We start from the raw sequence: 25,764 nt of genomic DNA on the forward strand, positions 1-25,764 counted from the left end.
ACGCTGTTAGGGAGAATTCTCAGAAATACGCTAATTCCTCTCTACCTTGGAGACCCCCAGCACTTTTGCTGGACTCTAGGACTTTTTCATTTTTAACCTGGAGAGAGTGAGCCCTTTTTCCCACTCTCATGCATTTCTCTGTGATTTGAACTCTGTTTCTTTTGGTTTTTAGAGTCTGACAAACTCCATAGGCATCTTTTTACATCGTCAAAACAAAAGAGTTGATGGCTGGAAGGTTTAGAATAAATCTTGACCTCTGGCATTGCTCTAGGTAACCCTCCAGACCATCGTTCTTCGCCTGCCAAGCCATTACGAAAGGGGAAAAACCATATGCAAATCAGGCTTGGTCCCACCCACAAAGGGGTAGTCCAGCCCGAACTGCTAGGTCACATCCCTTTTGCACGACACCACAAGCATCCCCAGACATGTTTCAGCCTTGTTGGGCGTCATCAGTGAGGAGTAGCTTGGGTCTCTAGGCCCAGCAGGCAAGGGACCCACGTCTGGGCATACCCTTCCCACTCGGGGTGACAATAGCAAAACAAAAGAGTTGAAGGGTGGGTCCCGTGCCTCCCGTGTCTTCGTGCAGAAGGGATGTGACCTAGCAGTTTGGGCTGGACTGCCCCTTTTGGGGTGGGGCCATGCCTGATTTGCATATGGTCTTTCCCCTTCTGTAATGGCTTGGCAGGCGAAGAACGATGGTCTGAAGGGTTACCCCGAGCAATGCCAGTGGTTACGATTCAGTCTAAACCTTCCAGCCATCACCCCTTTGTTTTTTCTTTTTACATTGTGGCACACAGCACATTCAGTGCAGTGGCACAGGGAAGTCTTTCAGAGTTCCCCAAGGTTTAAATACCTTTCTCTTGGATAACTACTGTTTCCAAGAGCAGTATTGAAATTGACTTTACTTACATCTGTAACTTTATAGACTCAGCACACACTATCTTACAATAGGGTGCTGGAGGGGTTACTTAGTATCCCCTTTGTCTATTTTCTCATGTAACATTTTTATGTTACCCTTTCCACTATTAATGGCTATTGGTAGGGGTTTACTTTTAACTACCGCTGTGTGTTTTTACTGCGGGCTGCGTTCGCAGCTGCAGTACAGCAGCCATGGGGGCCATTTTTGTCAAAACTGCCTCGACCTTTTGTCGCCATTTCTTGTTGGAACGGTCCTTCTTGGGATTTACTCTGCGCACCAAACCAGGTTTGGTCCCTTTGTTCGTTTTGTCTCTGGCTCCAGTATGTCTGGCTGGGGCAGGAAGTGGGGGAGGTGCCGAAACTCCCTGTGCTTAATCCCGGCAATAACAGCCACCCTGCTATTTGACTGACAGCTAGGCTGGAATGAGAAACCTGCATAAAAGGTAAGGCTTTTTGCCTTGGAAGGCAGAGTCGACCACTGGACGAAGGAATCCGAAGAAGAACTTGGAAGAGACGCCTGCTGCAACTCCTGGACCATTGGTTTGCCCATTGAAGCCCTGCTGCTGTGCTGAAGCTCCGAATTTGCCTCGACTAGGGAAGCCCTGCAAGGACGACTTCACCCCTTGAATTGGTGGGACCAATCAACTCCAAAGTAAGCCACCTGGACATCATCTCAGAGCTAGTTGAATTTCCACTGCAGTCGCTGCTGGAACCGAACAGCAAGGGAAAGGAACACCAGATTATTAGCGTTGTTTTTAAGTCGGACCCGCGCTCCAGGAAGATCCTCCGTACTCCCAGGAAGCAGGACTGACCGAGCCTAAGCCACCTCAACAGAGTGATGGACCCCAGTCCTTAAGGCCCTTGACCATCTAGCTCCACTTAAACCAAGGAAAGCCAAACCACTGGTACAACTCAAATGGTTCTCCTCGGAGTTGAAAACTCTACGGAAAGCTAAAAGAGAAGCAGAGACGTCTCGGGGAAAGAAAAAAAAAAAAACTTCTACGCATAACAAGGACAAGTTCATATCTACCTCCACTGCATACAAAACTGCCTTCTTAGAAACAAACAGGGAAAACGGCAACAATAGAACCCTCAATTCCAAATCTAATACCAAGGAGCTTTTCAACATCCTCAAAGAATTGGAAACCCCAATCTCCCCTCCAGAATCCTGTAATAAGGAGGTCTTCTGGTGCGCAAACATCCAAAAGGCACTACTTAACAAAATTGCACTACTTCAATCAAAAATTGCAGTAAAAAGATCAAGCCTGGCGACCAGACCCAAAACTGATAACTCAGACAATATCCTGCCTACTGTTAGGCAGAATTGCAGGCAGTACCCTCTGAGAACACCACACACAATTAGGACTACAGGTGTAAGCAAAAAACAACCTTTGGTATAAGTCTGTACCACACACTTTTGGTAGCGAGCTGAGCAGCCAGGCTCATCTCAAGAGGGAATGTGAGCAGTAAAAGCAGTTGCACAGAGGTATCACAATAACAGTGGTTCAAGTAGACACAATCAAGGTTTCTTGGTAAAAAAATACTTAAACATTTATTTACACAATCATTTAGAAAACTTTCACTAGTAGAAATCAACTCAATATTAAACACCAATATACTACAGTAACAAACTAAGTGATGAAGACAGTTTGCGCTACCCTGAAAAAGGAGCCAATTAGCACTTCAATACTTTTAAATAGGGATAAAAAGCATAGGTTTGTACAAAGGGTTAGAAAACCCTTCTTTTAGATAATGCAAAGGTTCAATGCACCAGGAGGGTTAGTTCAATTCAATTCAATAGACCAGGCCAAAGTCAATAGTCTAGTGTTCTTGGATAGGATAGCACAGTTCTGGTACAAATGGAGAAGTCTTTGTAAAGGTTTTTAGAAGTAGATCAGATGAAAAAGCAATATATGTCGGGTCACAAGCTGATTAGGCCTGCGAGTTTGGGAAAGTTTCACAAACTTCCACCGCAAGAGTTGGGATCTCTCAACCATATGACACCTAGTACCTTAAAGTGGAGCAAAAAGTTGCAGCGGAAGACGTTGGTTCCTGGTAGGTCCTGCAGGTCTCACTGTTCCTAAGCCTCAGTCGTAGGGACAAGAGGGAGGACGTCGGGGGACTCCTGCACTGCACGGGATCGTCGTCGGAGCAAACAAAATGGCGTCGCTTCAGCTCAAGTAGCTGTGGCTTCCAAACACAAACTGGTGTCCTTCCCCCGGTTAACCTTAACCAGCTCCGAGAATGGTATTTAGGCATTTGCTGAGTTGATTGGTCCCACCAACTCAAAAGGGAGAAGTTGTCCTTGAAGGAGCTTCTCTGTGGTTTGGAGATTCGGGGTTGCAGGAGGACTTCACCGGTCAAACCAACGGTTCAGTGGTTGCAGCAGCCGTCCTCTTCCAGCTCGTCTTCAGTCTTTCGTTCCAGGGGTTGACTCTGCCTTCCAGTCCTGGAGACTCGCCTTTTAAACAGTTTTCTCCCATTCATTCCAACCTAGCCGCCACTCACCCAGCAGGGTGGCTGTCCTTGCCGGACAGTCAGCCAGCCAAACATGCCAGAGTGCATTCAGGTCTCCCAGAAAACTAAGCAGAGTGAGTTTCTGGCACCTCCCTCACATCCTGTCCACCCCAGACACTCAGGCGCCAGAGGAGGGCTTCAGCACTGAAACCCGCCGAAGGGCATCAAACAAAGGGACCAAACCTGGTTTGGCGTGCAGAGTAAAACACAAGAAGGACCTTTCCACAAAGAAACAGCTAAAAAAGATGACCGGAGTCTGTTTTTACAGAGGGGTCGTGGGCGCCATATTGAAAAACATGGCCACCCCGATTTTTAGCTACCGGTGTTCGCAGTCAGGAAAAAATCATGGTAGTTCGTTATAAAACCACTGCCAACAGCCATTTTGATAGGAAAAGGTAGCATTTGACTGCTACAAGAGTATTTAGACACAGGGGATACTAGGTAATCCCTCCGGCACTCCATTGTAAGATGGTGTGTGCTGGGTCTATGTATTTAAAAAGACTAGTAAAGTCAATTTAACTTTACATTCTCTGGGGAACAGTAGTTCATCCCAGAGAAGGTATTTTAACCTTAGTCCAAATGACACCCCTGTGCCACTGCACTAAAGGTGCTGCGTGACAACAATAAAAAGATGTTGCCTTATGGGGTCTGCTAAAACTCCATAATTAAAGAATACAAGAGTAAAATACACATCAAAATACCTGAGAGAGTGGAAAAAAAGCCTCACACTCACTCCAAGGGAAAAAACAAGTCCTCAAAATCCAGCAAAGTTGCTGGGGGTCTCCAAGGTGAAGGGAAATGAGCACATTTCTGAGAATTCTCCCTAACACTCGTTCCCCCCCTATCCCCCAGACTAAGGGACAGGAGGATGTAATCCACCCCTGAATGAATCTACTTACTCCAGTCCATAACCCTATCTTTGTGGAATATGGTAAAGGGTGGCTTGGAAGAAAGTGCCTGCAACTCACCCACTCTACAGGCAGATGTTAGAGCAATCAATAGTATTTTCTTAAACATTAACAACTTCAATGGACAAGTGTGCAAAGGTTCAAATGGTGCAAGCATGAGGAATTTCAAAATCAAATTTAGGTCCCAAACCGGAACCTGAAAAGGAGACAGAGGGATCAAATTACTAATCCCTATTAGAAACTGAGTCACCAATGGGATCTTGAAATAAGAACATTCTTCTGGTGAGCGCTTAAATATTGACAGGGCTGCCATATAGCTCTTAATGGTTCCAACCTGCAGGCCTTTATTGGCTAATGATTTATTGGCTAATGAAAGCAAGAATGATAAAACACCCAGAGTTTTACACTGAAAAGGATCAATATTCTTTTCTCTGCACCAGTCACAAACCTATTCCAACGGCAACGGTACACAGATTGTGTTGCTGGCCTTCTGGCTGAAAGCAACACCTACATTACGTCATCCAATCCTTGTCGCTCAAACTTTCAGAAACCAAACATGAAGGTTGAGAGTCATGACCTCTGGATGGAGAACCCGACCCTCCTCTAGAGATAGAAGGTCCTCTCTTTGTGGAAGACGTATCGGAGGACAGATGGTCTTGTCCAGAAGGTCTGGGTACCATGTTCTCTTGGCCTAATCCGGGGCAATTAGGATCATGCGTTTCCTGAATCTTCTCAACCTCCCGATTACATGAGGAATGACAGGGACTGGCAGAAAGGCATACAGAAGTGGAAACACTCAAGTCTACCACGAACGTGTCTCGTAGAGCTCCTCTTGGAGGAAATTCCCTGGAGCAGTACAGTGCGCACTTTTGGTCGACACAGGTAGCAAACAGATCCACTTGAGGGGTTCACCGAAGGGTGAAGATCTCTTGAAGGACTTCCTGAGCTAGTTAGTTCCCATTCGTGGGAGATTACTCTGCCTGCTCAGAGCGTCCGCTAGGTGAACCGTCGACATGGAGATTCCTTCTCGAATTGCCCAGTACCAGAGCTGCATAGCTTCTCTGCACAGTGGTAGTGAACCTACACCTCCTCTCTTGTTGAGGTAGTACATGGCCACTGTGCTGTCCGTCATTATCAGGACATTCTTTCCCCGTAAAGAGGGCAGCAAGGCCTTCAGCGCTAGTCTGAACACCCTTAGCTCCAAAAGATTGATGTGTAGTTTGGACTCCGATGGAGACCATGGGCCACTGATTGTCGAATCGTTGGCGTGGGCTCCCCACCCTGTGAGTGAGGCGTCCATCACTATTGTAATCTCCGGCCATGGTTGCCAAAAAGGTTCTCCCTTCAGAATATTTTCCTTGCAGGCCCACCACAGCAGGTCCTGTGAGACCCTGGTTGGAATCTATAGTCGGTACAACATCTTTCCTGAGAACTGGGACTATTGTGTTCCAAGAGCCCAGTGAAGGGATCTCATTCTCAGGCGGGCGTCTGGCACCAGAAAAATGCAGGATACCATGAGGCCGAGCAACCTCAAATAATCGAAAGCCGGAAGATCTTGGGCATTCTGAAATTATCTGAAGAATATCCTGGGCTCCCACCTCGGGTGGCAAGCTCTTTCCCGACGATGTATCTATCACAGCCCTGATGTATTGGAGCTTTTGGGAAGGGGTCATATGGAACTTCTTGTAATTGAGGGAGAAGCCAGTCTGAAGAGAGTGGCAGGCAACGTTGAGATGATCCAGGACTTGTTCGGGAGAACACGCCCTGATCAGCCAATCGTCCAGGTAGGGGTAGACATGAATCCCCCCCTCTCCTGAGATTCGCTGCCACACCAACCATCAGTTTGGTGAAATCCCTCAGGGCGGAGGTCAGCCCGAATGGTAGGACTCGAAACTGACAGTGCGAGCCGCCAACTGCGAACCTCAGGTATTTTCACTAGCACGAAAAAGCTGAGGTTGCCCAACAGCGGCGCCTAAAGATTTGCCCACCGCCTTCAAGGTCTGCAACTTCAAGGCGCTTGTCAACCTTGCTGCCAAACAGATGAGACCCATCAAAAGGCATGTTTGAGAAGTCTAGCTTGAACATCCGTTGCAAAACCCAACTTCCTCAACCACGCAAATCTGCGCATCACAGTGCTTGTAGCCATGGACCTGCTGATGCTATCTGCAGAATCCAAGGGACTCACACATGGCTTCTTTGCCGTCCCTAACAATAGCCATGAAGCTGTCCCTTTCTTCACCTTCGGGAACATGCTCTGCCACCATAGAAATACACTCCCATATAGTATACGAAAATTTCGCAAGGGCACAAGTGGAGTTGGCAGAATTTAACGCCATACTCCCTGCAGAAAATACCTTTCTCGCCCATCCATCTACACGCTTTTCATCCCCATCAGGAGGGAGGTTAGGGTACGCTGCTTGCTTAGAAGTGAATGTAGCTTCTTAGACCACCAGGCTCTCCAGAGTGGGGTGCTTTGACAGGTAGCCGGGGTTGCTACTGGAGGGGCGGTATATCTTGGTGAGATTTTTGTCAACTTCCGAGTCTCCCAATTCCTGGCCAACCTTTTCTGAAGTTCCACATGGAAGGGCAAAAATCAGTAGGTGGACCCTTTAAGAATGTTGGTTAAATCATCTTGGTCGTAGGGTGCTGCAGGCCTAGACCAACCTAAGTATTCAACAACCTTAGACATGAGCTGCCTGTATGAAGAGTTAGCATGCTCTCCTGGGTCGAGCCTCTCGAACTCCAGCTCAGGAGATGTATCAATCCCACTTGCATCATGTAAATTATCATAAAGATCTTGCATCTTACTCTCCTCTGAAATGAGGCACTCGGGAACATTTGGATTTTAGACCAAAAGGGGCATCCTTCTCATCTGAATGCGCTTCTCCCTCATAAATAGGGGATAAAGACTTCAAAGTCTTTTCTTGGAAGAGGGGTATATTTTTTCAGGATGAGAAACCAGAGGCTTCGACTTTGTGGAAGTCATCAACACTTTTCTAGTCCGCTCCTTTTTGGGAAGGTCTGAAGGTTTAGCTGGCAAAATGTGCACAGCTGGCATCAACGGTTTCGGCATTGATGTCGACAGTGGTGTCTATGGCATCCAAGTCTTAGTAGGGGTCGAGGACCAGATTGGCTTCATCGGCACCGACAGCGTCGAAGGTCTCGATGGCATGGAGGACCTCAATCTCTCCCCCTGTCTCGAGTGATCCTTGGATTTCTCCGATCAAGGCCTCGAGGGCTCTCTATGTGAATCACATTTCTTACTCGGGCTTGAGGGCACGCAGGTTTTGGGCCGAGACCTCTCCCTTTCGGTTTCTTTAGAAGGTTTGACCGGGGCATGGCCTTGTCTTTCGGACGAAGACGTTGACGAAGGGAACCGGTGGTGCCTCCTCTTCAACTTCTTCGCCTTTGACGAGTGGCGAGAACCACTCCTAGACCTGGACCGCTTGCCCTTCTTCCTCTGAGGAGAGTCGCCTCTCGACTCATCGGTCGAAGGCCCAGTAGGTAGGGACTTGGAGCTCTTTCCTACCTTGAGTTTCCCCTTCCGTCCCCTCAGGGCCTTTCCCGTCATCGACTGACACTTGGAGCAGGTAACAGTATTGTGGCCTTCCCCCAGGCTCTGCAGAAAGATTCGATGCGGGTCGGTTAGGGACATCTTAGAACCGCAATCCCTGCACTTCTTAACCCGGACTTGGGTGTCGAGGGTGTTGATTATGAAGACAGAATTGTCGAGTTTTAGCACAAATCACTCGAATGAGTAATGAACGTAGTTATGAGGTGCCGAGTTTCACACGAAGCAAACGATGTTTGCGGAAAAACAGAACTGAGGCCAATGGGTGCCGTGCGTGCTACATATATCCTCTGATGAGGTCACCCTCGACGGAGGCGTTCGAGGGACATCGACTCGACGCCATCGATGCACAGCGCCCTCTGCCGAATTTTATTTCGGAAGCAGCTGAAGCTGGACATTACATGTCGAAGATGAGGAATACAATGGAGGACACAATTCATTCGAAAAGGTATTTATACCTTTGGGACATCTAAGAGACTTCCTGTTCCACTGCACTGAAGGTGCTGTGTGACACTCCAAAGTCAAAATAAACACAGAGACTAAATCACAGAAAAATACATGAGAGGGTGGGAAAAAAGGGTCTCACTCTCTCCAGGTTAAAAATCATAAGTCCTGAAGTCCAGCCAATGTGCTTGGGGTCTCTAAGGTAGAAGAGAATTAGCACTTTTCTGAGAATTCTGCGTAACACCTCTCAATCCAGTTCACCCGGGCCCACTGCTGGAATCCTTCTATGATGCCATCTCTGAAGTCCCTGAACCCTAACTGACTTTAAAGTGAAATACTTATTTGTTTGAATAGACTTCCTTAGGAGCTCTGACTTTGCCTGCAACTAAACCCTTTCTCACCCTGGCTACAGCTGGCACCTAGACCACTAGGGCCCCTCTACTTCCTCCGAAAGAATTCATGCAATAAACTAGGGAAGGACTGGGAAAGAAAAGGATTCTGCTTTGAAAAGTATAAGAAGCGTTTAAAAGTTACTTGTGAAAGAGTTGGTTCTTAACTGCCCTTCTGAGTGAGCAGTTACGAAAGTTCTTACTTACCTTGAATGTGTTTTGCCATTCTTAAAAGTATATAAAAGTTTATTTTACTCACCTGTTAATTGGTTGGACCTCTTCCCAAAAGTAATGCTGTTGGCTTCACCTAACTATTTCTTTCAGAATGTAAGTGTGTACGTTTACCAGTTGGGTCTTCTGTCCCCTAACTTTCTGTATAGCCTGTTTACAACAAGTCTGCCTTAGGTCTTACCTCGAATGGCAGTGGTCTTAATAAGTTCATTGTGGGCTTTACTAACCTTGTGCCTTCCTAAAATAAGTTAGAGAGTTGTTGCTTACCTTAGTCTGTGTTCCACTGACCTGAAAAGAAACTGTAATTGTACATTACACCAAAAGGTCTTATTCCCCTGGTATAACTGAGGTTATCCTTAATGTAGTTAAAGGTTTATACGGTTCCATGAATTTGTGTTCCACTATTCAGAAATGCATCCTGGTAGCAGGGTTGGTTTACTAAGTGATTCCTTAACTGAGCCACTGCAGGACTGACAGGGTCTACTACCCTTGACTTACAGTAAAGTAGCCTATTTGTGCAATTGATACTGGCCTACCTGTGCAATTGATATTAGCCTACCTGTGCAATTGATACTGGCCTACCTGTGCAATTGATATTAGCCTACCTGTGCAATTGACACTAGCCTACGTGTGCAATTGACACTAGCCTACGTGTGCAATTGACACTAGCCTACGTGTGCAATTGACACTAGCCTACGTGTGCAATTGACACTAGCCTACTTGTGCTATTGACACTAGCCTACTTGTGCAACTTATTGCTTTGCCTACCCCAACCCACTAGTGCAATTGTTGTACAATCAACACTAACCTGCTACTAGCCTACTGAGCAAATCTCACCTGATCCAAAACACCATCTGAGATCCCACGGCATAGCCCTGAACATGCTTGACAACCTGAGAACACTATGTTTAGTATTTACACTTCGCCTCCTAGTCACTATATGTCTCTAGCCACCCCCCTAACGCATCCTCCTCTGGATAGAAATATGAGACTTAGATCCAGACTATCCCGGCTCTATGATCCTAAAAATACCAACACCCGTACAGTGTTACCCACTCCTAATAACCAGATTAGGTCCAATATAGTTACAAAAAAAAAAAACCTCCCCCCCACCCCACAAATAAAGGCACACTATCCCTATCTGGATCAATTATCAACGCCAGATCCCTAGTAGCCCATGCCTCTGAAATTGCAGATACATTGCACAATGAGAATCTAGACCTACTAGCCGTAACTGAAACTTGGCTCCATGATGCGGCAGGTCCTGCCCTCATGATAGGAATACCCAAGGGCTACCATATACTTAGAGTGGACAGGCCTAACTCTTGCGGTGGCGGCCTAGCTATCATCGCCAAAACTAGCCTCTCCATTAGACTTTCCACTCCAATTACATGTCCCTCATGCGAAGTTCTCACGGCTAAACTTTCCCTAACAACCGTACTTTAACGATCCACCTGATATATAAACCCCCTGGCCCACTAGGAACCTTTGAGGAGGACCTTACAGATATCATAACCAGCAACACTAAAATCCACTCACAAACCCTGCTACTGGGGGATTTCAACCTCGACTTCAATGAGGCTGGAAACAAACGTAACCAAGCTATAGCTGCACTTCTCAAAGAGCATGGACTCTCACAAAAAGTCCTATCCCCCCACCCACCTCGGACCTTGGATTAGAAGAGAATTAGCACTTTTCTGAGAATTCTGCGTAACACCTTGGATTGGGTGGCTGGCTCGAACTGTAACATTATTATTACAGATAATGTACCACAATTATGGTCCGACCATCACCTCATCAACTTCTCAGCCACACTCTACCTCCTTAGTCCTAAAACCATTGAGATGGCACCCCCACTCCCCACAAGAAGCAAAAAGGACATCACAGCAGAAAAACTACTTCCGCACCTCCTCCCTTCTCTGAATAATGTTAACAATAATGCTGACCCTAAATCTTTAGTCGAAATCTTCAATACTGCCATGTCCCAAGCCTTGGACTCCGCCGCCCCACTAAAAATGCGCAAAGCCAGGCAAAAATCCCACCTGAACGCATGTTTCACACCTCAATTTAAAGAGTTAAGATTACAGAAAAAAATTGCAAACGATCGGCCGCCACTCCCCGACTACTGTCAATAAGGCTAAATTAACAGAACTCTCCAAATACTACAAAAAAGAAATGACCAACAAAAAAAATATATTCAATGATAGAATTGCAAAAGCTAGCTCCAATACTAAGGAACTGTTCTCCATCCTCTGTGAAATGGAAGTCCCAACTCCACCGGCAGACACTGTCCCGGAGGACAAGCCATGGTGCACTGCAATCCAAAAAGCCCTCCTAAACAAAATCACTACACTCCAACAGAAAATATCAATTAAAAAAGCCTCTCTGCCCCCCCTCTGAGCAACAACCATCCCCTGACACAGGGTGTAACACAACTACATAATTTACCTTTAAAGAAATCTCTATTCTTGACACGGAAAAAATCATTCTCTCTAAAACCATCGAACTGCAAGGGCGACAGTTGCCCGGCACAAATCATAAAGGATGCGGCTAGAGACCTTGCCCCATTTATCTCCAAGCTCATAAACGCTTCCTTTAAAACCAATACAGTAATAACCTCAAAGAATCCTGGGTCCTCCCCCTACTTAAAAAACAAACACTAGACCCTACCATCCCTACCAATGATAGACCAATCACCACTGTCCCCTTTCTACTTAAAATTATTGATAGCGTAGCCTATATTCAAATTCAGGAATACCTAGAAGCTAATCATCTACTAGGATCACGACAGTCTGGCTTACGCCCACTCCATGGTACGGAAACTGCCTTGCTAGACCTTAAGACTCAAATTGACGAGTTGAAGGACAAGGGACAAACAGCTATGCTACTTCTCCTGGACCTCTCTGCAGTGTTCGACCTAGTGGATCACGCAGTCTTATGTAACCATTTTAGGTCGGCGGCGCACTTCTCAAGGGAAGCCAAAGCCTGGGTCCAATCCTTCCTGGCCAACAGGACAATGCGAGTCTTTTCACCCCCAACGGCTGCTGATCCAACTCAAATCTCATGTGGAGTACCCAAAGGATCCTGTGTCTCACCCACTATGCATAACATCTTTACTAAGCCTTTGTTCAACAAATTGGACAGACTGGGTATCACCTACACAAATTATGCAGATGATACCCAGATGCTCATTCTCCTTTCGGGCAACTTTTTGGAGGACACAGCCTCAGTAAACAGAGTATGCCTCCTCATTCAGACATGGATGGCTTCTCATAGCCTCTGCCTGAATGACGATAAAACTGAGATACTAATCCTAGGCTCTGAAACTAACATTAAAAAAAAAACTTAGCCCCAACTATACCGCTTTCAATATCGACAACAATCTCATCAAGGTGATGCCAGTGGTCAAAACACTAGGCTTCTATCTTGATGCCACTCTCTCACTCAAGAAACAAGTCAACTCAGTCGCATCCTCCCCAGCTTATACCTGTAAGCTTATCCGAGCTTGCAGACCATTCCTCTCTACCTCGAGTTGCATCACTCTCGCCAATGCCCTTGTAATGTCGAGATTAGACTACTGTAATGCTCTCTACTCAGGTGCCAACAAAAATATCATCGACAAAATACAAAGAATGCAAAATAACGCCCTAAGAGCAGCCCTGAATATCCCTAGGAGATTACACATCTCTGATGCCAGAAGAGAGGTTCATTGGCTAAAAATATCTGACAGGATACTTCTAAAAACAGCCTCCCTTACGTCCAAATGCTTAAACAACTTGGCCCCACCCTACCTTGCTGAAAGGATAAATAGAAGATCGTCCACACGTCCAACGAGAACAGCCAATGCCTATACCCTGGAAATGCCTAGATTTAAACGTGCCACAGCTGGAGGATCTAGCTTCCCAGTTATTGTAACACAAACCTGGAATGCACTACCATATGACCTCAGAAAGGAACAACCATATCCTAAATTTAGACTCAATGTAATTAAATGGCTACAAACGAATGACTGTTAGCTTACCTTCTCGGTACTTTGCACTCCTGTCTCTGCTGCATGTCTCTTACTTGCTTCCCTCTGTATGCCTCTGTAACCATCCTGGCAGCCTATGTTCAAACTGTCTTGTATATTATATGCTTCTTTGTACTCATTGTGTAACCAAGCTTAAGTTGTCTTGACCTCTACTGCGCCCGGCTACCTAATGGGTTTGGCGCGCAATACCAAATAAATAAACAAACAAAAGTAACTTGTGGTTTTACTACCCCCACCCCATGAATAGGTGTGTCCTATACCAAATGTGTTTGATAAGGTCTGACTTCCCTAGAAATACAGTTAGTTTTCTGAACAGGGTCTATGCTTTGGTCTATGTAGGTTTTCATAATTGTGCTTATATATAATGCGATAGTACTTTTTACCTTGGATTCATCTTGGCCTACTTGTATTTAAATAAACCATTTATTTTTTACACTATATAGTGTTTGTGTTTCTTTGGACCATATGTATGCTAGACTTTCTTCGTACCAAGCTACAGCCCTCTCTCCCTCCCAAGATATGCCTGGCTGCTCTATCTACACTACAAAATACTCAGGTGACACAGCATTATACTAAGAGTGGAGTTTTGTACTGTCTCAGTAGTATGGTTTTACTAAGCACTCAGCTGGCCTTCAGAAAAACTGTCCTAACAGCTGTGTTAGAAGAAATGTTTGTGGCTGGATTCTCCTCTGTGTAGCAGTGACGGACCCGTCTCTGGATTCCTCACTCCGGTGTCTCACCAGCAGCCTCAATCGAGGACCCTTTAATTCAGTTTCAGCACACACCCCTATGCAATCTCTCTTGGCAGTTTACAGAAAGGGGCGGTTGGCTGTCGCTCAGGACAGCCAGCCCCCCATTGGGCACTGGTTCCATTCAGGCACTCCGGCAGACAAAGGGGGGTGAAAAAGTCCCCCACTTCCTGCCTGCCCAGACACACTGGCGTCTAGGCGGGGACGCCCAAGGGTTCCCGCCAAAGGCAAAGCGCACACACACACACACACACACAGACCTCCCGCCTTCAAGAGTGGTAGAAAGGCTAACAAAGGACAACCACGATAGAAATGGTGAAAAAAGAAAAAAGGAGCCACCATGTAAGAACATAGGTGACCCTATTGTGAACAACCGAGACTAAATACAGTCTGCGGTAAAAAAATAAATAATAATTGGCATAATAGTTGGTAGAACACGTCCACTGCCACCAGCCATAACTATAGGGTTGTCTATGTGTCGAAAATGTCACAGGAGTAGAGATAATGGGAATACTAGGTATCCCCTTAGCACTCCAAATAAGGTGGTGTGTGCTAATCGCTCATACTATAACGTTTTAGGAGGGATACGAAGTATCCCTCTATCCTTAAGAACTGTAGTTACTCGAGTATAAAGAAAATAATCTCAAAGGAGAACCAAAAGGGTTCCCTGCAACATTGCCCGTAAGGAGCTTTAAGAGTTACACAGATGCCTTAAGAGATATGGAGGAAAGTAAACTCCATAGTAAAAGTAAAAGTAAAAACACAGAACAGAGTTCCAAAAGTCAGAGCAAAAAGGAATGAATGAGTGAATGAGTGGAAAAAGGCTGCACACATTCAGGATAGAAAGAAAAAGGTCCAGAAGTCCAGCAAAAAGTGCTAGGAGTCTCACTCAGAGTTGCTGCTTGTATCCCTTTTGCAAGTCCTTTAACCGGGTTTCTGTCGTGTTGAGTCTGCAAGTATCCTTTTGAGGAGCCAAGAAGCATCCTCAGGAAATGTTGCTATTTCCATGCTTCGTAAGACTTTGAGCCCTCTCTGAACTGACCTTCGCTGCTAATTAGGAATTGGACTTGTTAGTTTGCTCAGAAAGAGTCTCTATAACCTGATGCTCTGTGTTAGGGAGAATTCTCAGAAATGTTCTGATTTCCCTTCACCTTAGAGTTCCCCCAGCAACTTTGCTGGATTTTGAGGACTTGGTTTTTTTCCCCTGGAGAGAGTGTGAGCCTTTTTCTCACTCTCAGGTATTTTGATGTGTGTTTTACTCTTGTATTCTTTGGTTATGGAGTTTTAGATAACCCAATAAGGTATCCCATAAGGCATCGTCTTTTTATTGTTGTGCCACACAGCACCTTTAGTGCAGTGGCACAGGGGTGTCCCTTGGACTCCCCAAGGTTTAAATACCTTCTGTGGGATGAACTACTGTTCCCCAGAGAATGTAAAGTTAAATTGACTTTACCAGTCTTTTATATTTGTAGACCCAGCACAAACCATCTTCCTATAGAGGGCTGGAGGGGTTACTTAGTATCCCCTATGTCTAAACACTCTTGTAGCTGTCAAGAGCTACCCTTTCCTATTGAAATGGCTGGTGGCAGTGGTTTTATAACGAACTACCATGATTTTTCCCGACCGCGAACACCAGTAGCTAAAAATCGGGGCCACCATGTTTTCCAATATGGCGCCCAAGACCCCTCTGTAAAAAACAGACTCTGGTCATCTTTTTTCACCGTTTCTTTGAGGAAAGGTCCTTCTGGTGTTTAACTCTGCACGCCAAACAAGGTTTGGTTCCTTTGTTCGTGAGCCTTTGCCGGGCTTCAGGACTGAAGTACGCCCATGTCGTCTGAGTGTCTGGGGTGGGCAGGAAGTGAGGAGGTGCCCAAAACTCCCGGTGCTTAGTCTCCTAGGAGACCCAAATGCACTCTGGCGTGATTGGCTAGCTGACTGTCCGGCAAGGGCAGCCATCCTGCTGGGGAGTGGCAGCTAGGCTGGAATGAATGAGAGAAAACTGTTTAAAAAGCGAGTCTCCAGGACTGGAAGGCAGAGTCGACCACTGGAACAAAAGAACCGAAGAAGAGCTGGAAGAGGACGGCTGCTGCAACCACTGGACCGTTGGTTTGCCCGGTGAAGCCCTGCTAAAGGTCCGAATTGCCAAGTTCATCTCGACAGAGAAGCCCCTTCAAGGACGACTTCTCCCTTTGAGTTGGGGGGACCAATCAACTCGCAAGCCACCTGGATACCATTCTCTGAGCTGGTTAGGATTAACCAGAGGGAAGGAGGCCAGCTTGTGTGTTTGACGACAGCTACTCGAAGCGAAGATCTATTTTGCCAGCTCATTTGACCTGTCCCCGTGCAGTGCAGGAGTCCCCCCGATGTCCTCCCTCTTGTCATCACGACTGAGGCTCAGGAACAGTGAGAACTGCCAGGAACGAACGTCTTCAGCTGCATCTTTTTCTTCATACTAAGGTACTGTGGCAGCCCGATTGAGAGAACTTAGCTCTCGCAGTGAAAGTTCGTGAAACTTTCCCAACTTGCAGGCCTAATCAGCTTGTGACCCAACATATGAGACTTTTTCGTACAAACTACTTCTGAGAACATTGGCAAAGACTTTACAGTTTACTACAAAAACTGCTCTTTCCGATCCAAGACACTAGCCCATTGACTTTGGCCTAGGCCTATTGAACTGAATCGAGTCCTCTAGTCAACTGAAACTATTTGCACTGCCTAAGAAAGAATTTGTGATCTATTCTATTAACTTGTGCCTTTCTACTCCCATTCAAATTAACTGAACTTCCATTTTGTCTCCCATTTCAAGGGAGATTAATTTACTCAGAAACTTATTGGTTTGGTATTGAAGTGTGTTTGTGTACAATATTATGTTGCCTCCTACTAGTTAATGTTTTCTAAATGACTGTGTAATAAATTAATAAGTATAAGTCTCTACTTGAACCACTGTGATTGTAAGACCTCTGTGCAACACCCTTGTACTGCTCAAAACTGTGTAGTACAGACTTATACCAAAGGTTGGTTTTACTTACGCCTGTAGTCCTAATTTTATGTGGTGGTCCCAGAGGGTACTGCATGCAATTCTGCCCAACAACCACCACTGCAGAGAGAGAACGAGGGCTGCAGAGACAACCACTAGATGGTGCAAATGTGCGCTGGCCTGACACCATTGGCTCGAGAGCCACTCTTGAATGGGGCACATGCGCAAACGTGCGTGTTGGACTAGATAAATGCAGGAGGCCATCATCCCTAACAGTCGTATGGCCTTGCGTACGGTCACCTCGCGATTGGCTTCATAGTGAGGGATCTGGAACAGCATATTTTGGACCCTCTCGATGGAGGGGAAGACGAGCCCGTCTTTGGTCCGAATTAAGGCCCCCAGAAATTGCTTGGCTTGGCTGGGGTCTAGGCTGGATTTATTCTCGTTGATTGAGAATCGCAGACTGAAGGAGATCTACTGTCTTCTGGGTATTAGATAGGCATGTTCCGTACGAATCCCCCGTTATTAGCCAGTTGTCGAGGTAAGGCTAGATCGGGATTGACTGACTGCCTGCACAGGTGAGCCGCTACTACTACCAGTTCTTTCATAAACACCCTTGGGGCTGAGGCAATGCCGAAGGGAAGGACATTGAACTGATAGTGCTTGTCTTTTATCATGAACCCTAGCTATTTTCTGTGCGCTGGCAACATTGAAATATTAAAGTATGCATCTTTCATGTCCAATGTTGCCATGTAATCCCCCTGTACTAGCAGCGGGATTACTTCCAGCAATGTTGCCATTCTGAAATTTTGCGGTTTGACAAACTTGTTCGCTGGGCGCAAGTCTAACACAGGGCGCATAGTGAGATCCTTTTTGGGTACAAGGAAGTACACTGAATAAATACCTTTGTTTACCTGTAGAATGGGGACGACTTCTATCGTGCCATTTTCTTGAAGGATCTCCACCTCTTGCAGTAGAATTTTCAGGTGTTCTGGCGATAGTCTGGATGTTGGTGGTCGGTATAGAGGTGGCCAGCTGAACTCGATACAATAACCGTGGGCGACGGTCTTGAGCACCCACTGGTCTGAAGTGACCCCCTCCCATGCATGAAGAAAAGATGTTATTCATCCCCCAACCGGGGAGGCATGGGAGGGGACCCGGACAGGCGAGTCATTTTTGAGCGGAGGCCGAGGAGCCTCTTGGTGTGGAGTTTCTCTCCCTGCCTTTGCCTCTACGCTGACCCCTTTGTTGGTATTGACCTGAGGGAGTTGTGCCTTGTCCGGAGGACCATGGTGCACTCCCTGTCCCATACTGGTTGTGGGGGGGCGGGGAGGGATCATGAAAAGGATTGCCCCCGAAAAAAACGTCGAGAGCTACCTCCTCGCTGACGATAGGGTCTTTCTGTAATTTGATTCAGAGTCTCATGCTCTACTGCCCTCCCAAACAAATTAGTCTCCTCCATTGGCTTGTTTATAAGGGAGGCCTGCGTTTGAGGCTTTAAGCCTGAATTTTTGAACCACGCATGCCTTTTTAGAAGGGTACCCTGGGCCAGGGTCCATCCCACTGTTTCAGCAGCATCCAAGGTGCTGTTCAGGATATTTTGATTGACATGTCTCCCTTCGGTAACAACCGTCAGCAGGCGTGATAGTGCCGGTTCTGGTACTTCCTGTAGGCCCTCCTGAAGTATTCTCGTGGAGTATGCCGCTGACGTAGTGATGCGCTTTCCGAGGGCGTATAACTTTTTACAGTCCTTGTCTGGTGGTGCCTCAGCCGTAGACAAGGGCACTCTGGCTCTTTTCTGTGTAGTAGTGACTACTAGGAAGTCAGGAGTCGCATGGCCCCGGATATACAGTTGTCAGTAGGGGAGGGGTGAAAAAGCTTTTCTTCGAGGATTAACTTGTTAGAGATGGAGATAACAAAGAAGGAGCCAGTCGCTTTTTGATCATGTTAAGCAGTGGAATCGCCTGTCGTTGTCGTGGGTGGGGTGGGGGGTTCTCTTTTAAGAGGTTTTCCACAAAGTCTGTGTCCTGTACTGCCTCATGTGTGACAATTTTAAAATGTTCTGCAGCCTTCTTAAGAATTGCGTTGAAGGCCATTTGGTCGTCAATGGGTGAGGCTTGCCTTTAAGGAGGTGAGGAGGGAGAGTCCAGACAAAGGACGCCTGGATCTGGAGTAGGGGAAAGCCATTGTGCTTCCTCTGCCGGCTGTTCCTCACCCCAGTCTGGGCACTGGTCCGTTTCCTCAAAGAGATTTTATCCCTGACTAGAGAGCCTTCATAGACTTCTTCAGGTTCTGAAAATTCTAAAACCTCCTGTGGAAAATGACTTCAGAGTTTTGGGACTTTTGAAAGAGTAGGACTGGAATCCTCCTCCCTAGGTCTTTCGGGGTGATCAATTTCTCAGAGAAATCAACAAACTTGGAAAGTTTGTTCATGTATCCTTCAAACCTAACTCTGGTACATAGGGATGAACCAGAGGGGGGATGGAGGGAGGGCTCTTCTAGAGGACAGGAGTCCTTCGGTGGTTGGGATTTATCTGCCATAGTCTTAGTTAGGGGCTGTGACCCATCTGGATACTCCTCTCGACGTTTGGACGTGTCAAGGTTTATTAACTGCCGAAACGATGGCCGCAAGACTCTCGCGTAGTTCGGGCAGATCAGTGAGTGTTTTCGACGAGCCTGTGGTCGTCAAGGTTTTCAGCGCTGCCGAAACCTTTGGAGCTGGCATGCTCTTAGCAGGCACGTCAGCGTTCTTGTGATGTTTGGTTGAGACGCCCTTATGGGATGAATGCCCGGACGCATGTCGTGTTGACGGTTGCGGGGAGAGCGGCCGATCATGAGGATCGGTGGGCGTCTTTGCAACTTTCAACTGGCCTGTTGGCGTCTTCCGCTACCTCAATTAATCTGTCGAGGGAGCTTGTGGGGTTCTTTTTCTTTTAGTAGTGTGGGTGTGCCCCTGTGAACCAGTGGCCTGCCTGCCAGGGACGGGCACTTCAGGACCTGACGGTTCCGCAGAGAGGTCAATGGCCTCCACATCGCAGCCATGGCTGCTGCTTGATTCCTCATCACTTGAGGCGCCTGCAGTGGTGGGGGATCCCCTCTCGGCCTGCAAGGCGCAGGCCGCCCACAGCTTCGTACGTCGATCTTTTAGAGTCTTTGGATGTAAAAGTCATCAAGACTTGCAGGACTGCTTTTCGAGATCACAAAGCAGAGACTTGTTACACCTTTGGTGAGTGTCCTTCCACTGGTATTTGCTGTTGCAGGAAGGGCAAAACTTAAAGGAGTCCTCTCCATAGCTGAGGTGAGAAGCGACAGGAGACCAGAAGGTTAAAGAGGGGAGAAAAAGGAAATGCATTTTACAAAGAATCAAACCCCAGGCTCCACTCTCTCTACAGTATAGACCTGGCAGGAATGTCGGGCCACTTGGTCGACAGGAGCACCAGTCGACGAAATCCACAGGCATCTTCAGCACAGGAAGCAGAAGTGGTCGTCGATGATGAAGGGTCGAAGACTAACTACCAACGGTCGTGGATAAAGAAGTTATCATTTTTGCAATGTACAAGCTCCGCATAGGGAGACCAGGTAGCTGGGTGGAAAAAAAACGGAGGGACCTCAGCGTGTGAGGGATTTTGGGGACACTACACGTCACATTAGGGATAGTGTTCCAAGCACCCCCATGTCGACGTCTTCCTTTCGATCCTCGAAAGACAAGATGCAATACTCCACTATTACCACTAGATGTCGGACTATATGCACAGCAAGTGATTCCAAGGAGAGTCAAAAGCATCAGAAATGTAATATATCACTATATGTTATGCCATCTCTTTGCATTTCCCATTGTTAGGTAAGATTTGGAGCAGTACCATTTCGGTGCACTACAACAACCTTAGCCTCCTGGCAATAGGAACCCTACCTTTGGCATAAGTCTGTACTACGCAGGTTGGTAGTGTGGTTGAGCAGCCAGGCTCATCTCAAGAGGGGTCAATGTGAGCAGTAGGGGAGTTACACATAGATTCACAGTGACACGTATCCAAATAAACACTTACACTCAAGGTTTCTTGATTAAACAATTATTAATTTATTTAACAGTCAGTTTAAATAAGCCTTCTTCAGAAGGGGCAATACATAGTAACACACAAATACACTGCAAAATACACACACTGAGTTTCTCTAAATCAGTAAATACCCATATGGGATGGCACACAGACACTTCCTACACCCTCAGGTGACTTCAATAGCTAGGACACTGTGGACATTAATATATCACTGGTACATTTAGAGCAATACTTAAATGAGTGTCAAAGAAAAGGGTCATTAGAATAAGACAAGAGATCACACAATTATTCTGAAGCAGGTAAGTACTTTTTGAACCCCCCAATGCAAAGTCAGTTAACCCTTTCCTGGAACGAAGACAGAACACACAATCAGAGGAGAAAAGAGTCATTCAAGGAGCCAGGCCAGCCAAAGCCAATTGGGCAAAAGTCAAGGGGAGCTGAAGCACTTCTTGCAGGTAAGTAAAAGTCTTGCACAATGTTTTAGAAGTCTTTGTAGAAAAGTATAATCAATATAGGAACACAAGCTGTAAGGCTTGTGAGTAATAGAAGAAGCAAGCAACTCTACAGAAGCAACCAAAACAAAACGGAGATCAAGTAAGGCTACAACAAGAGGTAAGTTCTCTTAGACTGTACAGTACCTTTCGTTAGAAGAAATTGTTCCAGCTGGCTTCTGTTCCTGTGCAGCTCTGCAGATCCTTTTGTCCCTGGGCCTCAGTCGTGGGGACAAGAGGAAGAACTTCTGGGGACTCTTGCTCTGAGACAGTGAGCCGCAGAAAAGGACCAACTTCTATTCAGTGGCAATTCGCGGTTTCAGCTCCTCGCGTCTCAGCAAATAGCACCAGTGCAGACTCTCGGAAACCACTCTGGACTTTCCTCACATCTGGGGTCCAGCACTCTGATGAGGTGGCTCAGGCTTGGTCAGTCCCGCTTACTGGGAGTCTGGAGGATCTTCCACAAGCTCGGGTCCGACTTAAAAGCAACGCACACAATCTGGTATTCCTCTCCCTAGCACTTCGGTTCCAGCAGCAGTGGGAGTACAGCCAGCTTCGAGAGGATGTCCAGACGGGCATACTTTGGAGTTGACTGGCCCACCAACTCAAGGCGAGAAGTCGTCCTTGCAGTGCTTCTCTCGTTGAGGCGAATTCGGGGCTTCAGCAAAGCAGCAGGGCTTCACTGGGCAAACCAATGGTCCAGGAGTTGCAGCAGGCGTCTCTTGCAAGTTCTTTTTTGGATTCCTACATCCAGTGATCGACTGCCTTCCAACCCAAAAAATCTTGCCTTTTATGCAGATTTCTCCCATTCATTCCAGCCTAGCTGTCAATCACGCAGCAGGGTGGCTGTCCCTGCCAGACAGCCAGCCGGCAATCACCTTTGGGTGCATTCCTGTAACCAAGGGGATTAAGCACAGGGAGTTTCGGGCACCTCCCTCACTTCCTGCCCCTGCCAGACATACTGGAGCCAGAGGCGGGCTTCACTCGTGAATCCCGCCAAAGACAAAACAAACAAAGGGACCAAACCTGGTTTGCATGAACAGTAAATTTCAAGAAGGACCGTTCCAACAGGAAATAGTGAAAAAAGAAGACCGGGGCCATGTTGACAAAAATGCCACCCGTGGGTGCTGAACTGCAGCTGCAACCGCAGCCCATGGTAAAAACACACAACAGTAGTTAAAAGTAAACCACTGCCACCAGCCATTGATTGTGGAAAGGGTAACACAAATGTTACATGAGAAATTAGACAAAGGGGATACTAAGTAACCCCTCCAGCACCCTATTGTAAGATAGTGTGTGCTGGGTCTAGAAAGTTAGAAATGTAAGTAAAGTCAATTTCACTTCACTGCACTTGGAAACAGCAGTTATCCAAGAGAAAGGTATTTAAACATTTGGGAAATCTGAAAGACTTCCCTGTGCCACTGCACTGAAGGTGCTGTGTGCCACAATGTCAAAAGATGCCTATGGAGTTTGTCAGACTCCAAAAAAAACAAAAGAAACAGAGTTCAAATCACAGAAAAATACATGAGTGGGAAAGGGTCTCACTCTCTCCAGGTTAAAAATTAAAAAGTTCTAGAGTCCAGCAAAAGTGCTGGGGGTCTCTAAGGAAGTAGCACATTTCGGAGAATTATCCCCAACACCCTTCCCTTATTTACGAAACTGAAAAAGCTCATGGCACATTGTCCCTAATTTGTGACGCTATCCCACAGCAGTGACAGTATAGTGAATGGCATATATATGCATCTGTAATGGCAAATAGAACAGCCCTTTGTAGCCACAGTCTCAAAGCTAGCGATTCAGAACGGTACCTGGGGCACCCATCCCTTTTTCAAATTACTTCGATTCTTTCCCTGCCCCCAGCATCTCCCCCCGCCCCACTCCCTGTACCTCTGCACCCACCCCCTGGGCCTCTAGTAAAATCAAACCCCAGACACTCTTTGCTATGCCTTGGCTTCATTTTTCTCTGGTACTCTGTGTGAGATGGTAACATTTTCCATGCTTTTCTATGCAGTTTGTAATGTGATTTTCAGTAGGTGTGGAGGAATTAATGGACTGTGGAAATGGGCACACCTCTGTGTGGTGCCACAGAGATCAACATATTAATATGCTCAAAAAAGTTGCCTAATTTATTTGATTGTTTCAAGTTTGGTATTGCACGTGTGTTGTGTGTACACATATATAATAAACCATTATTTTTACATACGTGTGTGTTTCTTTGGACCATATGTATGCTACAAGTTCTCCCTAACAGTACCCACAGCCCAAACTCCCCTAATGCCACATTACTGCTGCTCTCTCACTGACACCCCAGGCTATCACCCATCTTGAAAACATCTAATTTGCTCACCGTGGTCTGCTCCTCCTCTGCATCAGAGTCACTCTCTTCATCAGCTAAAATACAAAAAGCAAAACACAAATCACATCACGGAGTAGACTGAACAACATCTGTTGAAAGCCGATTGGTTGCTTATACACCTTGCTACTTGCCAAGTGTCCAACAACTGCAACTAATTGTGTGTGGCCCTATTAGGACTACCTAATGCAGATATGTTGATAAAGAAAAAAGCTCTATCCACATTGCAAACTTTAACACAGACTGTGTCTTCCATGTACCACTCATGGTATGGTTCAACGTAGCGTCTCTGCACCCTATTTTTCTATCCTAACCATCTAAACTCTACAATGACGTAACCACTGGTTTGCTGCAGAAAATTACACACTTTTACATATTCCTTCACACCAGTCTTGGATTCATCTAGTCTTGAGTTCACTCCTGTTCAGCGATGACATTTATGGACAATATTATAGTCGTGATTCCAAAGTTGCATTAAATACAGGATTTTCTGACTGTTCAATTCCTCCATGAAGGTGTTAATTGCCATTCCAAGCATTAGGTTTTCCAACCAAAATAGACAATAACATCACAAGCAGAACACTGCCAGCATAGATGGAGAAAGCAGACAAAAATCAAGCACAGGCTCTTTTTGTTGGCCAGGATTCAGACATGATGGAGGCAATTGGTGGATGCAAGGTGTGTGTGCGCAACACAGAGGAAAGAGCACTTGCTGTAGATCACTCACCTTGCATTTCTTCAGGAGGCTTAAAGAGGGCCTTTGCATCATCCACACTGCCTTCTATCGAGACAGTGAGCTTCTTATCTAGAAACAGAAAATGGGCACGGAGGCACCATTAATATCAGCATCAAAAGAATTACTCGGAAAGCATTCCCGGCAGGCTTCTATTACGAGATTAACCCCAAAGCCAACCGTCTATACCGTGCAACAAAAAATAAACACAATGACTGCGGCCAACTGTCAGAAATGTATACCTGGTGTAGGTCGTATAGGCATTTTTTGTTTTTAATACTCCAGCATTCTAGACCTTTGTCCTCACCAACTCACATACTCTCAAGGTATGCTACTCTGGTGAAGCAACTAAGTTTACAATGTGTACGAGTTTTATAAACTGTAAGGTCCAACGATAACCATGTACAATACATATATTCTTGCCAGGCCCTTACTCCGCACCACCTAAAGCCTAACTACTGGGAGACTCACCACAGGCTTGACCATAAGATGTAGCTTGGACAAAGAGAACGTAGAGAGGGGGAGGTAGGTGTCTTGATGTCTCCTGCTGTTTGTGCATTTGGTCGAAAGGCATTGCAAGGTACTCCTGCACAGGAAGTGATGCCTGAAAGGTAGAGGAAAAACATTAACAGCAGCCCATTTGCACACCAAGACACTTACCAGATGGCATTGCCATCTTCAACTACAGAGATAAACTGCAATGCTATCCACATCACAGCAGGCAGCACTTAAGAGCAAGAATCAGAATGACAGAGTAACCCAGATTCACGAGAAAAGCAACAATTTGAAAGCACAAAGAGAAAGGCAGAGAAGAAGGTGACCACAAGCCCTCTCGTTGCAAGCAAAAACGGAGCAAAAGCCCATCCTCACCAAGAGCATGTATGTATAGGATTTACAAAGCATGAACCTTGTTTGGAAGCAACTAAGCGATATACAAGGTGACTCCCCCATAGCATAACAAGTGTGGCGCACAGAAAGAGGGAGAATTAGGACAGGTAAGGGCAGCAGGAAGCGCCAGAGTAGGAAAAGTAAGGTTGAGTGACGCAATTAGTGATACGCAAGATGATAGTTGAAGGGCAAGTTCATCTAAAGAGTAGCAGTGGAAGGGCCAGTCTTATTCACATTGGTATCTTATTCCAGAGACGGGTGTTAGCAGAAAAGGGTCAGTTGCCAGTTTTTTCTGCCCTCTTGCAATTCTTTGTTTGCAGTCTGCAAATGTTGTGGCTAATGGGGGTGGGATATTTTCAGAACCAGCCCTGGGTGAGGGTTCCCGCAAGGCCACCTTAGATGACAAAAGTAACAAACCTAGGTATAGCGAAACTCAAGCAAGGTAGTTAAGCAGAGAGGTAAGGCAGGAATTCAGGAGTGCAACCGTTAAGATGGATTTCTAGAATCTGGCCT

General features: G+C 46.3%; 1 protein-coding gene across 1 annotated transcript in view; it reads right to left on the reverse strand.

The window, feature by feature from the left end:
- THOC5 (THO complex subunit 5) overlaps positions 1–25,764 on the reverse strand; it is a 476,028-nt gene that overhangs the window by 367,054 nt on the left and 83,210 nt on the right. The window contains exons 8-10 of the mRNA XM_069619274.1: positions 24,835–24,967; positions 24,358–24,435; positions 23,625–23,668 (exon numbers count right to left, since the gene is read on the reverse strand). Of these exons, the coding sequence (XP_069475375.1) occupies positions 23,625–23,668; positions 24,358–24,435; positions 24,835–24,967 (255 nt within the window). The remainder of the gene's footprint in view (positions 1–23,624; positions 23,669–24,357; positions 24,436–24,834; positions 24,968–25,764) is intronic.

The sequence above is a fragment of the Ambystoma mexicanum genome, chromosome 10 (assembly GCF_040938575.1).
Source record: "Ambystoma mexicanum isolate Mex_15411 chromosome 10, UKY_AmexF1_1, whole genome shotgun sequence".
Classification (NCBI taxonomy): Eukaryota; Metazoa; Chordata; class Amphibia; order Caudata; family Ambystomatidae; genus Ambystoma; species Ambystoma mexicanum.